At 42.0% G+C, this 16,913-nt stretch overlaps 3 protein-coding genes across 5 annotated transcripts in view; 1 reads left to right on the forward strand and 2 right to left on the reverse strand.

The window, feature by feature from the left end:
• The window catches only part of oclna (occludin a), a 254,069-nt gene that overhangs the window by 224,248 nt on the left and 12,908 nt on the right, over positions 1–16,913 (reverse strand). The window contains exons 9-12 of one of the 2 annotated variants that reach the window (XR_013845340.1): positions 13,382–13,570; positions 12,340–12,511; positions 11,925–11,966; positions 9,222–10,192 (exon numbers count right to left, since the gene is read on the reverse strand). Coding sequence is in view for 1 of the 2 variants with exons in the window: in XM_080046932.1 (XP_079903058.1) it covers positions 10,094–10,192; positions 11,925–11,966; positions 12,340–12,511; positions 13,382–13,570 (502 nt within the window). In the remaining variant the exon portion in view is untranslated. Of the gene's footprint in view, positions 1–8,766; positions 10,193–11,924; positions 11,967–12,339; positions 12,512–13,381; positions 13,571–16,913 lie in introns of those variants that run through there. The other variant, XM_080046932.1, reaches the window with a different exon arrangement.
• Positions 1–16,913, reverse strand: part of marveld2a (MARVEL domain containing 2a) — a 107,411-nt gene that overhangs the window by 57,436 nt on the left and 33,062 nt on the right. The gene's annotated exons all lie outside the window — the stretch shown is intronic.
• Positions 3,176–4,876, forward strand: ankrd34ba (ankyrin repeat domain 34Ba; the record flags this gene model as incomplete). Its single annotated transcript, XM_080046563.1, has 1 exon — positions 3,176–4,876. One exon carries the CDS (start codon positions 3,176–3,178, stop codon positions 4,874–4,876), a length of 1,701 nt encoding a protein of 566 aa, XP_079902689.1.

Raw genomic sequence — 16,913 nt, forward strand, 5'->3', positions numbered from 1 at the left:
ACACACACACACTATTGACCGGTGCCACAGTCAAAAGGAAAGAATAAACAGGAAAATTAGCAACCTCCGTCTCATCTCTTAAACATGAGGCAGGTGGCGTTTTGTCATGGACATTTAGGACATTTTGTTTGTCTGGCTGTGGGAAGATAACAGCTGTGCTTTAGGTATGATGCTGTCATGTGTGTGTGTGTGTGTGTGTGTGTGTGTGTGTGTGTGTGTGTGTGTGTGTGTGTGTGTGTGTGTGTGTGTGTGTGTGTGTGTGTGTGTGTGTGTGTGTGTGTGAGACACAAGGACACACAATACAGAGGCTTACGTCAGCACATTTATCTACACATAATTAGACTCAAGAGGTTACGCCAATTATACAACAGTTGTTGTATAGTTGGGGGCGCCCTTAGCTCAGTTGGTAGGGCGTCCCCCTCCCCCCCCCCCCGGGCCGGGCCCAGCAGCAGACCCGGGTTCGATTCCAGCCAGCGGTCGTTCTCTGCATGTCACTCCCCTCTCTGCCCCATTTCAACTCTGTCTCTACACTATCAATGAAGAATAAAAATGCCAAAAAAAATATCTTAAAAAAAAAAAAAAAATTATACAACAGTTAGGAACCAATCGGATCGCTGGATTTAAGTCACCCGTTTTATAATTTGACATATACAACAATACCTCCCAGTAACCATGAGGTCTCTGGGTCCTCCTCCCAGTAACCATGAGGTCTCTGGTTCCTCCTCCCAGTAACCATGAGGTCTCTGGTTCCTCCTCCCAGTAACCATGAGGTCTCTGGTTCCTCCCAGTAACCATGAGGTCTCTGGTTCCTCCCCCCAGTAACCATGAGGTCTCTGGTTCCTTCTCCCAGTAACCATGAGGTCTCTGGTTCCTCCCAGTAACCATGAGGTCTCTGGTTCCTCCTCCCAATAACCATGAGGTCTCTGGTTCCTCCTCCCAGTAACCATGAGGTCTCTGGTTCCTCCTCCCAGTAACCATGAGGTCTCTAGTTCCTCCTCCTCCTCCCAGTAACCATGAGGTCTCTGGTTCCTCCTCCCAGTAACCACGAGGTCTCTGGTTCCTCCTCCCAGTAACCATGAGGTCTCTGGTTCCTCCCAGTAACCATGAGGTCTCTGGTTCCTCCTCCCAGTAACCATGAGGTCTCTGGTTCCTCCTCCCAGTAACCATGAGGTCTCTGGTTGAATCCCCGGCACCGGACAGGAGGGTGTTAGTACTAGTAGTGGCGTCTATTACGTCTACGGTGCCCACCATCTCTACCATTGTGTCCTTGAGCAAGGCACTTAACCCCAAACTGCTCCAGGGGCGCTGTACTATGGCTGACCCTGCACTCTGACCCCCTCTGGAGTGTGTTAACTCGAGAGGGGAAAGACAAATTTCAATCGAAGCATTGACTAATAAAGTAACTGAACTTTATAATAAGGTGCATAGTCAGTTAGATACTGCAACATTTTCATATTTATTCCAAAAAAAAAAAATGCACAGAAAAAACAATTGTTTTAATGTGAGTTATCAACTGGCAACATTTTCATGATCATATCTTTGGCCTAAGTTACATTGTTTACCAAATGTGCCTAGCCTTGCACCGCCCGCCTACCTACTTCCGCTAAATTTTCATGCAAACATCTGGTCAATGAACAAATTCCTTCGTGACTTTTCGCTACTAATGACATCTATTGCAGCATGTCCGTCCTGGGAGAGGAATCCCTTACTCTGTCGACTCTCCCTGAGATTTCTTCAATTTTTTATTCCCGGTAAAGGGTTTTTACTGGGAGTTTTTTCTCAGCCGAGCTAAGGGTCTAAGGGCAGGGTGTCATGTTGTATCATATTGTATCATATATCATATTGTATGAAATGTAAAGCCCACCGAGGCAAATTTATTTGTGATTTTGGGCTATACAAATAAAACTGATTTGATTTGATTTCCCTTAGTCAGTCTGGGCCTGTGGTATATAGTATTCTAAGGTTTTCTCTGGAAGTACGATGGTCTGGTAGAACCAGGCAACAATTTACCTTCAGCTTCTCTTCATATGTTCTGAAGTACCGGTTTCTACTAAATAACATATATTAACCCTTTTGATGTGTTACCATGTGGAAACTGGAGCATTGCCCATAGCAACACACGTTATAAAAACATGGCGTGTGATTTTTTCCTCAAAAAAAATCAGACCAGATGTGTGTTCTTTCAAGACTCCATTAGAGGCAAGAGATAACTGTACTCGGAGTGCTATTCATTGTCATCATCACTCCATTATGGTTTGGACAATACACATTTAAGGACCTCTCTCTCTCACACACACACACACACACACACACACACACACACACAGACACAGACACAGACACAGACACAGACACAGACACAGACACAGACACAGACACAGACACAGACACAGACACAGACACAGACACAGACACAGACACAGACACACACACAGACACAGACACACAGACACACACACACACACACACACACACACACACACACACACACACACACACAGACACACACACAGACACACACACACACACACCCATCGTGACATGACATTTTCATAGTTGAGTCACACACACCATGAAACTGACACACAGAAAGGTTTTACATCCAGAAAGGAACAAAATGGTGTTGTTGTGACGCAAGTGTGTGTGCGTGCGCGTGTGTGTGTGTGTGTGTGTGTGTGTGTGTTACGTCACTGTCTGAGACACAAGGACACACAGTACAGAGGCTGATAGAAAGTGTCTCTGCCGGTGTTGCCGAGGACTCGTTAACGAAAAGGAAATGTTTAATGGATTCTATATGGTTTGCAAAAAAAACACAATCACTTTTCTGAATACAATATGATTTATATGCTGTTTCAAAAGTCCAAACTACTTGTTTCTCATACAAGTAGATGTACTGCGTTGTGACAGAGCAAAGCATAAAATGATAAAATGCCTATCTATCTATCTATCTATCTATCTATCTATCTATCTATCTATCTATCTATCTATCTATCTATCTATCTATCTATCCATCCATGTAAAATTAATTCGATTTGGGGCTATTCTGTGAAAATATTTTGTGTGCAACTCCTCTACATCTGCATAACTCACTTTAAAATGTTGTTTTTTTAAATTTTCCACAGAAACCTACAATATCATCCCCCATCTCCAGCGCCGCCATCTTGGATTATTAGGAATGGAGGGAGAAGGCTGTAAGCCCGGTGTTGCCATGGATTCCGGGAACCCTTTACTGAAAGCCGTTTACCTCCGTCGATTACGTCTCACGCGACTTCTCCTGGAAGGCGGCGCGTACGTCAACGAAAGCGACCACCTCGGCCAAACCCCTTTAATGACCGCATGTAGGACGCAGCACACCGACTCACAATGCGCTAGCCGATTCAAGCTAGTCCAGTTTCTACTGGAAAAAGGCGCGGACCCCAATATTCAAGACAAGGATGGTAAATCGGCGCTAATGCACGCCTGTCGAGAGAATGCCGGTTTGGAAGTTGTGTCTCTTTTACTGGCAAGTGGAGCGGATATTAGCCTAGAAGATCAATCTGGTACGTCTGCGCTCGTCTATGCGGTTATGGCCGGAGATTGGAAGGTGTTGAAGCTATTGTTGGACACTTGTAAGGCTAAGGGTAAAGAAGTAATCATCATAACGACCGATCAATTCCCCTGTGGAAAACTACAAGCGAAACAGTACCTGAGCATACCCACTATTGCTCCGTTGAATCCAAATCAGACGGATAAAATGATATCAGGACCTGCATCTCCATCCGAAATACAGCTTATAACTTCTCCCAAGTGCAACTCGACGTCCCTGTGTCCACCAAAAAATGTTTTTTCGTTTAAAGACGATCAGAATTGTGGGGTAAGCTCTCATCCAAGTTCCCCGTCGAGTTTTCAAAGGCTTGGCAAGGGCAAGGGGCCGCACTACGGACTACAACAGCCACTCCTCAGGTTGAATTCTGAGCCTTGGCTTAAGATACCAGCGTCCCTATCCCATGAAAGTGTCAAAGATCTCAACAAAACCGAGGAATTTTCCCTACGAATTCCCACACCAGATGGATATAAAAGCACTAAATCAACCATGGATAGTTTCGGCAAAGATCTTCTCAACCAAACGGGGGACTTCTGCTTAAGGATTCCCACAATTGATGGTCCCGACAACTGCGCAAATTCGACTATGGATAACTTCGAATTGTACGAACAACAATTGGCAAGGGAAAAACTCGAGGAAGAAGAAGAAGATGTAAATAACAAATATGGCGGACAAAAAATATCCTTACCAGGGTTGCTTTCGGCCCATTCCGTCTCCCACCCAAATCTACATTCTAGTAACGTCGTAACCGTTTCAAATTCAATTACCCAGTCGCTTTCTGTTGGCAAAAATCTTAACCATATGGCCTCGTCAAGCCTACAAAGCATAATACAGAGGCGTAAGCTAGGAGCGGACATATATAGCTCGGACCCTCAGCTTTCTGTAGACCTACGAAATCTACCCGAAGATTCAAATCAAAGATCAAGGTTGGCCCCTTTACGATGCTCCAGTACAATGGGTTCCAGGGAGTCCGTGGTGTTGTTGACTTCGGGCCCCAATAGGAGAGTCCTTTCTGGGCTTGAGCGGAGAGGATCTGGGGCCTATTTGTTGGACCACCACAGCTCCACATCTCAGGCTAGACCGAGATCTCTGCCGCCATTGTTGCTTAAGACGAATTCTCAGTTGAATGTTTGTAATGTTAGTTCAAGTGCTGGAAGTGGATTTTGTGAGAAAGAGCTGGGTCTAAAGAATTACCATCCGTGTGCCCCTCCCGGACACCCTAAGGATACGACTAAAAGAATGCTGCTGAGGAGACACTCCATGCAGACTGAACAGTTTAAATCCACGGCTTGAAATGTAAAGCTACAGTGCGTAACTTTTTTTTTAAAATATAAATTGGAATGAATGTCGGTTAAAGTCAGTCAAGCAATCGCCAAATGAGTTGACACGAAAGTTGATCAAGCCTCATCAGCTCCACAAAACTCTCTCTGTATTTCTCAGTATGGCAGCGTTTACAAACTGGTGACACCCCCCACCCCCCCAGACACTGAAGCAAGAGCTCAGAAAAATCCCCAAGAAGAGCCCAAGAAATGTTTCAGTTGTTGATTCTACTGCTAAGACAAAAACCTGGACGTACAGCAGAAGGTATAAAAATCCATGTGCCATCACCTGAAGGCTTTACCTCATGTAGATGCACCGAAAGTGCTGTTGTAATTACTCAGAATTCCTTAAGGGGAGGGGCGACAGAAGTTACACACTATATCTTTAATTGTGAAATGTTTTGTCATGTTATGTGGTTTATGTAAAGTCAAGTTCAACGAGGGAGGATATACATATAAGAAAAAAATCAAAACATCCTAAAATATAAAATCTGCAGGTACCTCCCTCTGCTTTAGTGTGCTGTGTACTGTCAATGTGCTTGTTGTTTCACTGTGCGTGTAGTTTGTATGTAACACTGTCTTTGGCCACTTGAGGGCAGCAATACCATCAAAAAGAAAAATGCACATTTTGTCACCTACAAGCTATTGTTGCTAGCGAGTCATTCCCTCCCTGCATTCCAAATCACATAGGCCGTGTCTGAACTGCCATACTAACGTCCTACTCATACTCATTTTGACTTCAATTTGAGTATGTGACGGTTGGGTATGCGAGTTTGGGTATGTGAGAAATTCCCGGATGAGTACTAACTTCCGGGAAGATTTTGGGTATGAATCGATCGTATACTTTTCCTACTCAACCGCCCCACAATGCACTGGGTCAATTCTACCCGCCCAGGAAAATGAAATATTTTCGAGCAAGTTGCTAGGCAACAACATTGTTTGGGGTTCCGCGATCTGACAACTGTACGTGCAGTCATTCATACACTCTTAAGGTGCGAACACACTAGGCATTTTACACGCGTAAGATTTACGTGCGTAACGCAGCTAAAATGTTGCTTGATCATTTTGTGTCAAAAATGGTTATACGCGCGTAACGTGCCTAGTCTCCCTCCCGATATTGTATTTCCCTTATCAACCATGGCTGATCAGACCCGACACAACAGCGTGCATGTCCGCACAAAAACAACAACAACACGGCCAACAACTGTGCCAAAAGACAAACTGGACAGCACAAATAGCCTAGCATTAAAACAGCATTGCATATTCACGGCAGCTACATAACAAACACAGTTACAGCAGCATCGGTGCACGGCGGCACAACATAAAGGCAAGTAGCCAAAATTACCCTACCTGGCTGTGACAAGGGACCGTGGCTGGCGTAGATCAACACCGGTGCTTCGCTCTACTTGTCGTGAAAGTCCCGCGGACAGTCGTCATGTTTGGGTTCATAATATGAGGCGCTAGCCGCCCGCACACAACAGGGTGAGTTAACTAATGCTATACGGCGCTAACTTTGTTTATCGGCTAAAGCACAGCCGCACATTGAATTAACCAGGAAGTCCATTCTCCTGGTTTACTTTCCCCACGTGTTCTAACCCCGAGCGGCTTCATACAGCACCGGCCGCCCGCAATACATTTTTCTCCTCGGTGTCTCTCATCATCAGCCTCTGTGTACAGTACACTGTTCTCCGACCCTGCCAATGTGACGTCGCGGGTCAAGCTCAACGCTGATTGGCCAACGCGGCTAATCGTCTCGCGTAGGAGCAACAAAAGTTCAATTTTTTGAACTCCTCGCGTAGCTATACGCGCGTAATATATACGCACGTAATATATACGCGCGTAAACATGTTGCTTTAGCGCGAGTGAAAATGTTGCTTTAGCGCGAGTGACGCATTTACGCGCCATGTACGCGCGTAAACCAATGGTTCCCTATGGAAAAGGGGCGGGTTTCATACGCGTCTGTACGCGTGTAAAGTGCCTAGTGTGTTCGCACCTTTACAATAGATAAGAGATGAAGATAAATACCTAACAACATTAGAGTCACTAAGTGAAATGAGTGTTGTGAGTCTGATAGTGGAGAGAGATCAGAACAGATCGCTGTCCCACACACCGCGGCTCGTCCAGCTCAACTCACAGACAGCTGAGTGCTGATGAGCCGGACAGAGAGCGTCGGAGGGATCCTCCGCCTCAAAACATCATTATTATAAAACAAGAGGTCTAAAACACAGATGATGAACACAGGACTGTAAAAATCTAGTTCAATATCTAACCTGTAGAGGGCGGTTATAAGCTTAACAATGTCTAAACTGCCTGAATCTTATAAGAAGAAGAAGAAATTCTTCATTGCTTGAGTATACTTCAACTGAGAACGTTTAGACGCAGCTCGCATACACAATCGATCTTTGAGTAGAGAGTATGCATGAGTATGTAGGATGTAGGACGCTAGTATGGCAGTTCAGACACGGCCATACTTCTTCTTTCTACTACACTACATACTAAAGTAACAGAAGAGTTTTAGGGCCACAGGAGAGAAATAAAATCAGATAAGGAAGATTTTTTTTCATAATGTCTAGAAATGTTAATAATAAAGACGAATACTTCAAAATGCTATTGGAGTTAGTGGGGGCATTTATGTATTTTCAGCATACTACAATTGACGGTGCATGTATTGGGACATCCTAAATCTTTTTCTGGCATACTTAATAGTAGGGAAGTATGGGGATTGGAACGCAGGGAATTGTCTGGTCACTTAACACGTGTACATCCGATATTCACTCATTCTCTTCTTAGGCTTTTTATAGCTGCCAAATACTCCACTGTGATAACTAGCTATAGTCGCTAACATGAAAGTTAGTTGATGATAGTGAAATTTGCAAAAAAAGCTAAAATAGTTTTTTTTTTTTAAACCAGCATCGACTTAAAAAGGAACCACATGTTGTAAGTATGGTTGATTCTTTGTACATTTGTCACTTCTATGGCTGCGTTCCAATTCCCATACTATCTACTACTTAGTATGGTAGAAAAAAGATTTAGGATGTCCGAATTGTTGTGGACAGATTTAGTATGGTTAGAAAGACCCGGATTTCAACTAAGTCCGGCTGAGATTTTTAGTGTTGAAAACAGCATCCTATTTGGGCGATTCCGACCCACAATCCAGTGTGCACCGGAAGTGACGTCAAATCGACGGTGTAATACTAATCACATAATATTTACCATTACTTGAGACGGATATAAAAGCAAGAGGCAAGATCAAGGCGCAATGTTAGGATGGAATAAGTAAGTAAAAGTATGTCCCAAGTGCACGCTAACTAGATTACTTTTATGGTCAGTTGTAGTATATAGAATAGAAAAAATAAATAGTATGCGATTTGGAAAGCAGGGATAATGTCACCTATGGCATTAAATATTACACATTGTTGCTTTAATGACTGGGGGGAAAAAAAAAATCTTATTTATGGACAAAATCCAAGTTCAAGATATATGTCAGGAACAGAAGTGTGTTCAATTTGTATCTTCACTTGTGGCGTCAGACTTTTGAAACTTGATGTGTGTGTCTGTTAAAGCTGGGGTATATGATTTCTGATTGGTTAAAAGTTAACATGAGCTGTACACTTTGACCAATCAGAGAGAGGCTCCGATTCTCTGTTCTTATTGGCTGTTGGCACTGTCCATTCACTTTGGCACGACTTTGTTGGTGTAGAGCGTGTCAGGGAGGGACCAAAGAGAACAAGTGGAGCGGGTTGAGGTATTTGGATTCGAATCTCTATCCCAACTGCCATTTTCTCCCCAAATCCTCCACCCCAGCTATAAAGTCGTTGTCAGCTACAAAGCTAACCGTGTAAAAATAGCAAGAATGAATGGTTTCATACGTGGATTTATTACAGCAAGAAGGACTCACAAATCATTGTAAAAATCACTATGCATTAAAAACGCAATATTATCATTATGACAAAAAGTGTCTTGTTCGTTTGTTCTATGATCTATACAGAAACACACGTGAACTTAATTTCCACAAACTCCTAAAAATATTAAAAACATTTAAAAACAATCAGTGTTACCCACATATTTACATTGTTTACATTACTGATAAAAATGTGACTTTAAAAAAAGGTGTAGTCAGTGATTCTGGAGAACGCTTGTTGTCAAAACCACTTTGTCAAAAATCTGTGAATATTTGGGGCGCTCCGGTGGCGTAGTGGATAGAGTGTGCACCATATTGGCTCCGGCCTTCGTTGCAGTGGTCGCGTGTTCAAATCCGACCAGTGGACCTTTACTGCAGGTCATCCCCCCCCCCTCTCTCTCTGTCTCCCCATTTCAACTCTGTCCTATCTAATAAAGCTTGAAAATGCCAAAAAAAATATATATATAAAAAAAATTCAAAAAATCAGTGAATATCTGCCGATTATTGATATTGAGGAGATATTCTCAGATTTTCGACAAAAAAAAGGGATTTTAACAAAACGCGTTCTCCAGAATCACTGACTGAGCCTTTAAAAGACAGTAAAACACAATAGTAAAAATGAGCATCTCATTAATTGTACCAAGAGCTATTAACAGAACAGACTTTAGTTATGCATCAGTTTGTATTCAATCCACAATCTTATGGCTCGTCTCCTTAAAAAGGTGCTCCGAGGAACTTTAAGATTGTGTTCATTCTAGCGCCCCCTTTAAACAAAAGCGGTAGTGTTTTTTACTACGCCAGCTGTAGTTCCTGGGTGAGCGTATATACCCATGACAAAGGCATTAAGAAAAACTATATAAAAATAGCATTCTTTGCACTCGTTTGCTGTAACATGTAATTTATGATCATCAGAGGAAAAAATGGGACTGTTTCAGAAATATTTAAAAGTTCCTCGTAGCACCTGTGACTAAGCCACATTGGTTAAAATAAAATAAATAAATTTTAAAAAGTATGTATGGCAGTAGTGGATGCTCATAATACAAACCGTGGCATTACATAATACAAAACGGAATTTTTCGTTTTTGTCGCCTACAAAGTACACACAACCTTTGCAATATGTCAACAGACAAACTTAGCAAACGTGTGTGTTTACGATAAGCGTATAGCTCCCGTTCACTACCGTCTGCTGTTGCCAGAAAGAAAAGCCTAAAATATTATCCCAACGCCCCTTAAACAGACAACATTGGCAAACCAGATTTTAGTCCCGTTTTGTGTTGACGGTTGTTTTTTTTAGCCTCTGCGGTCAAAATCACTGACCATCTTCTTGATGTGGTTGAGTTTGCCCTTCAGGTATTTACACCTGCGCTTGTTCATCTGGTAGTCTGAGGACTGTAGGGAGGAAAACAATGAGTTAAAAGGTGCAGTGTGTAATATGACATCATCAAGAAAGTTCTACAAAGTTCTAGAATGCAACGCTCCCTGGGTAACCTTTAGAATAATAACAGAAGCTACAGTGGCCTTCAAGGACAAGAACAATTCTAAATTTTAAACAATACACCTGATGACATTCCAACTATGACACTTTCAAGATGGCGGCACTAGGCCTTGGTCCAAAATATGCAGAAATATGGACATATATGAGACCCTTTCTAAGGGAAAAAATAATAGTTTAAAAAAAAAAAAATTCAGCTATTATGTACTTATGGATATTATAATTACTTTCTACAAAATCTGCTAGGAAATAAAACCCAAAATTCTACACACTGCAGCTTTAAACTAAATTAATAAATAATGTACGTCACCTGTGTTGTGTAAATCTGATTATTTTCCAGTTATTTCTTTTATTCTGAGACGGCTACAGTGAGTTTGTTTGATCACTAAAATCTCAGAAAAAGGTACATTTCTTGTTGATGATTACCTAGGTTTTCAAGTGAATATTAGACAGAGTTTGTTATTTTTTTTACTATAACTAAATACACACACACCACTGCACTGTAGCCTTGGCAACAATGTCTCAAGAAAATACATTTATCTATCAATACAGTTTAGCAGTACTAGTTAAGCAAAAACAATATTAATTGTCCTGTTTACAGCTGTAGGCCAATGATTGACATTGATTTCACAGGAGACATTTTAACTTAAAGGTGCAGTGTGTAATATGACATCATCAAGAAAGTTCTACAAAGTTCTAGAATGCAACGCTCCCTGGGTAACCCCAACCCTTTCGAATAATAACAGAAGCTACAGTGGCCTTCAAGGACAAGAACAATTCTAAATTTTAAACAATGCACCTGATGACATTCCAACTATGACACTTTCAAGATGGCGGCACTAGGCCTTGGTCCAAAATATGCAGAAATATGGACATACATATGAGACCCTTCCTAAGGAAAAAATAATAATTCAAAACATTCTTTTCAGCTATTATGCACTAAATTAAATGTACTTATGGATATTATAATTACTTTCTACAAAATCTGCTAGGAAATAAAACCCAAAATTCTACACACTGCAGGTTTAATAAATCAAATACATTTAAACTCATTAGTTTTTGGTGTTTCACTTGGTTATACTGTGAACAGTTTTGTAAGTTATCCCTCTTTACACCAGCAATTTCTGGGCGTATTTGTGCTCCTGTCACGGCCGTATATACAATATACATTTGGGGGGACACACGACCCCACCAATATTCAAATATGCTGAAAATGTGATGAATGTTTACCATGTTGCTATTCGCCACATCACAAACAAACATGGTGGATCAGTATCGAAAAAGGTGCGCTGAATATTATGATTTCTACAGCATCTTGATCATGCACAAATGTAATGAAGTAGACAGTGCATTTCTGCCAGGAGTTGTGGAGGGGAATTCACATATTCACAGTCGGAAAATCGATAATCCGACGTATACTATGGTGTTTTCAGCCTCTGGCATTACGGTAAGTAGGGGTTTTTTTTTCCTGCAATTATTTTTGAACAAAACCAAGCTTTTTTTCAATTTAGTCCATTTGTTTTGGTGGATTTTGTCATTGGCAGGGTTAAGGCAAAAATCACCACAAGCTAGAGCGTCTGCCATGATGAATCTAAAATGCTACTGTTGATGAATAATGAACCCACGTACCTTTTTAAGGTTCTTTATCCTGTTGTACTCGTCCAGAGCATCCTGTTTAAAAGACGACAAAAACTATACATCAGACACACATTCACAAATGAAATAAAGTCAACAAAAATGTATTAAAATCTTCTTTATGTTCACCAGCCCAAAAAATATTGCATTTGGTAAAAGTTGGTAAGAATTCTCAGTGGTTTTTTGTCACTGCATGTAACTTCTTCCACATCACACAGAGTGAGTGAGTGAGTGAGTGAGTGAGTGAGTGAGTGAGTGAGTGAGTGAGTGAGTGAGTGAGTGAGTGAGTGAGTGAGTGAGTGAGTGAGTGAGTGAGTGAGTGAGTGAGTGAGTGAGTGAGTGAGTGAGTGAGTGAGTGAGTGAGTGAGTGAGTGAGTGAGTGAGTGAGTGAGTGCCTATCAGCTCTCACCAGATACTGAGGGCTGCCCTGCTCCAGATGATCCAGCTCTCGGTCCACATCATTCAGGTCTTTGTTGATGGAGTCGAGTCTCTCCTGGAGGCCCTTGTATTCCTGATGCTCTCGGTCAAACTCTCGCTTGTAGTTTGTTCTCTCCGCTTCGTTTGCAATGGGAGGAAACTCACTGGGGACGGAGAGAGAAGAGGGACAATCTAAAAAACATGTCAAATTTACCATATTTATTGTATGTTTGCTAAAAAAAAGAAAATATAAAATAAATTGATTTTTTTTATGGATTTTTTGCCATATTTCACAGAGAGATATTGAGCTTTTTCCAATGGGAGGAAACTCACTAGAAAGAGAAATAAATAAATATATTTAAACAACAGTAAAAAATATTATAATTAGTGTAGGACAAATTAAAAACATGATAAACTTATGTTAGAAGAATGCAGTTTTAGTCAAGGGTAGTGGAAAGCGATTAAAGGTGGAGTCAGTGATTCTGGAGAACGCTTGTTGTCACACACGCGCACACACACACACACACACACACACACACACACACACACACACACACACACACACACAAACAGAGTACGGACAATCACTTTGTCAAAATCAGGTAATATCTCCACACGATCTGCTACCTGTTCATACTGTTTGTGCCCTGAAAATAAATCTGTTACTTCTCCTAGGCTCTGTAAACGGGCATGTTGCTAGCTACGGTGTGCCCCCTTTGTTTACAGGGCCTAGGCTGTGTATTAACACCTGCTTTGTTTACCCCACACACACACACACACACACACACACACACACACACACACACACACACACACACACACACACACACACACACACACACACACACACACACACACACACACACACACACACACACACACACACACACACACACACACACACACACACACACACACACACACACACAATATTGACAAGATATTCACTGATTTAGACAAAAATAGCGATTTTGATAACAAGCATTTTCAGTTTTCCGTAATATGCGTTGTTTTTTTTTTAACTTTCTTCTTACGTGTCAAAGTTGTCATCATCCAGCTCGTCCCCAGAGGAGTTGTAGTCCGTCTCGTACTCCTGTCCGTCTGGTCTGCGTGCCCGACGAGGACGCCTCTTCTTGGGCTTAGCCACCGAGCTGTTGGCCTCCGACACACTGCTGTATGGAGCTCCGTTATTCAGAGGCAAGTCTTCTGGATAGACCTGAGGCCTGGGAGGGAAGAATAGTTTAGTTTATTTCAAACTCATCTGTTGATCTGTATTATTGTTGTTGTTGTTCTTTTTTTTTTTTTACTCTGCCTTGTACAGTGTGTGTGTGTGTGTGTGTGTGTGTGTGTGTGTGTGTGTGTGTGTGTGTGTGTGTGTGTGTGTGTGTGTGTGTTCAGCCTGGGTGCTTTGAAAGGTGCCTATAAATCAAAATAATAATAATTATCATTATTAATATTATTATCATTATCATTATTACTACACTTATTCATTATAACAATAACCATGTTAGTACAACATCAGACCCTGCTTCACACACGCTTAGCAGATGTAACACAGTTGGCCACATCAAAACGTTTGTAAAGCATGTGGATTTTGTAGCAAGTGACCTAAGACGCCTCCTAGAAGGGAGAGACTGAAATAGTTGGTTCACCGCATCAGCTGAACAATGACTTCATTCATACTTTCACGGACCTCGTCATGTCACTGAAACATCAGCACAGAAGAATTTCACTCAGTTTCAGTGCAAGATTTTGAACGCATTCAGCTCCGGAAAAAATTAAGAGACCAGTCTGGATTTTTCCTCAAATCTTTATCTCTAAATTACTTAATGGAAAATGCTCTTAATGAAAAAAAAAATGTATTGGAATTTGGTAGAAATGTTGTCAGTAGTTTATATTATAAAACCAAAATGTTCATTCTACTCAAAACATATACCTATAAATAGTAAAACGAGAGACACTGAACATTTGGAGTGGTCTCTTAATTTTTTCCAGAGCTTTATCATAAAATAAATGTTTATATTTTATGCTGACGGTCAATAAAGTTACCAACAATTATTTTTGAATAATTTTCGGCCAGGATAATCCAGATTCCTGACTATTATTTCACTTACCCTGCGTTCCAAATCACATACGGTACTTGTTCTTTTACTACACTACATACTTAAGTACAGAAGAGTTTTAGGGCCACAGGACAGAAGAAAAAAAAAAAATCAGATAAGGAAGTTTTTTTCTTTTTCTTTTTTATTATGTCGAGAAATGTCAAGAATAAAAGACAAATACTCCAAAATGCTATTGGAGTTAGCGGGGAATTTATGTATTTTCAGCATACTACAATTGACGTGCATGTATTGGGACATCAGGGTTCAACATAACTTTTTTTTCCTACTGGCCCGCCGGGCCAGTGGATCCGAGTTTTACTGGCCCCTTGTATATTTTCACTGGCCCTGCACACACTTTTTTTTTCTTCATAATTTAGTGTCAATAATTATAATACCTGTATTAGAAAAATAAAGAAAGATAACCAGATCTAAAGGGAATATATATACTGTAACAGTATAGATATTCCCTTTAGATTTGGTTATTTTTCTTTTAGTTAATTATATGAAATGTTGATATTGCTCATACACATAATATAAAACCAGGCAAACATATTGAATTAGAAGCCTACAACTGAAAGTATGTTGAAAGAGTCGGCCAGTATTTTAAAGTCCAGTAGTTTGAAGGTTGTTTTTATTCTTGAATTTGGGCAGTTTAATGAATAGTTCACCTGCAGAAGTCATGTTCAAACATAAAAAATAAATAAGAGATGAAGGTCTGATCATTCTTTGTGGTGTGGTAGGCTGTTTTTATTACTTTCTCTATATGCATTAGGGATGTGAATGTGTCGACCGAATGACCGGTTTTCCACTTTCGCTCAAGTTGACTTTAAAAATAGAATAGAAATCCGAAAATCAGTGGGTTATGCCGTTTTTTTAATGGGAGATTTCACCGTGTATGTGAGTTCACGTCTGGTCGTGAGCGCGCTGCAGCAGTGTCACTTCTCCATGAAGTGTCAGCTTCACATAAGAGTCCGGTGTGGGACCATTTTTTCAAACTATTGATAAAAAACAATGCAGTGCAAAATATGCAGCATAAGTTAAACGCTCGTCTAAGACTATGACGTTAAATCACCTTAGAAACACACAATGCCTTCGTCCGATCACAGCAGCGTTTCACCGTGTGATCTCGCCAGCGAGTGAGCCGCCGCGCAGATGAACTGTGGTTTGTGGCTAAAATAATAACCGGGGATATTCTCCCCGTTAGCGATTTCAATGGGAAAGACTTCCGCGATCTGATTGAATGTCTCGAGCCTGAAAACACAGTGCCAAACTGCGCGACTATAGGAACTGTACAGTGGCGTACTTTAGCCGGGCCTTTAACAAGGCGGAGCGGCGCTACTGCGTCACCCGCAGAGAGCTCTTGGCCGTAGTGCTCTCCATCCGTCACTTCAAGTACTACCTCTGCGGCCTGCCTTTTACAGTGAGGACAGACCACGCTGCTCTCCAGTGGCTCATGACCTTCAAAGAGCCAGAAGGGCAGGTGGCCAGGTGGTTGGAGGCAATGACGGATTACCGCATGGGCAAAGTGGGCACATGTCCAGGGCCCTGGCCAATAGGGGGGCCCTTGATTTTTTTTTTAAATCAAAACATTTTGACGGGGGTTTCCCCCCTGGGAATGGGTCGTAAAAAGTCGGGTTGTTTTATAATCGGGGTCTTATATTCGGCCGGGACAAGCGTGTGTGCGCTTGGATAGAGAACGATGTGTCTAGAGAAAAAAAGGCACGGGAAATGGCCAAAGAGCTCCACATCCCCACTGAAATCAAAGCCTCGACTCATTGTGTTGCGAGTCAACGTGTCAGAGGCACGAATCGGTACAGCGATCGACCTACAGTGGCTTTTCTGCTGTGGCAGTTGTAGTGAGGAGAGTTTGCCAACTGTGCGTTCCCTTTACGCACCAGTACCAGTGTAACGAGCGAGGCGGTTGTTTCACTTTACAGTTAGTCGGCAGTGAGATAGGGGTATCCAGGCTCGGGACATGCAATCAGATCGCGGAGCCTGTCCCCTCGACACCCGTTAACGTGCAGGAATCCCCTGTGATCATTTAGTTTTAAACCACAGAGTGTGTCTGTCTCACTGTGAACGACACCAACACAGCGTTTCACCGGGTGACGCGCTGCTTCGCTCAGACATTGAGTGTAGGCTCCGAGGGGGGCAAGGGTTGGCCAAAAAGCAGGCGCAGAGATCTTACAAAGGCAAAAAAAATCTGCTCGCGCGCTTAGCGCGCGCTCGCATCGTCGGTGTCTCTGCCCCAATCTAACTGTCTAGTAGGCTTCTGCGCAAAGAATCTCTTTCTCTTGCGCAGCACCAGAGAGACTTTATAGAATTGTATTTCGCTCTATCTCTCTCTTTCTCTCTCTAGGCCGTGCACTGCATTATAATGTGTGTGATTGTGGATTGCACGGTGTGCTAGTGCGTGTATTTGCGTGTTGGTAGGGGTCCATGACTGGTTTGTGTCCAGGGCCCG

This window comes from Ammodytes marinus (genome assembly GCF_949987685.1).
Source record: "Ammodytes marinus genome assembly, chromosome: 18".
Taxonomy (NCBI): domain Eukaryota; kingdom Metazoa; phylum Chordata; class Actinopteri; order Uranoscopiformes; family Ammodytidae; genus Ammodytes; species Ammodytes marinus.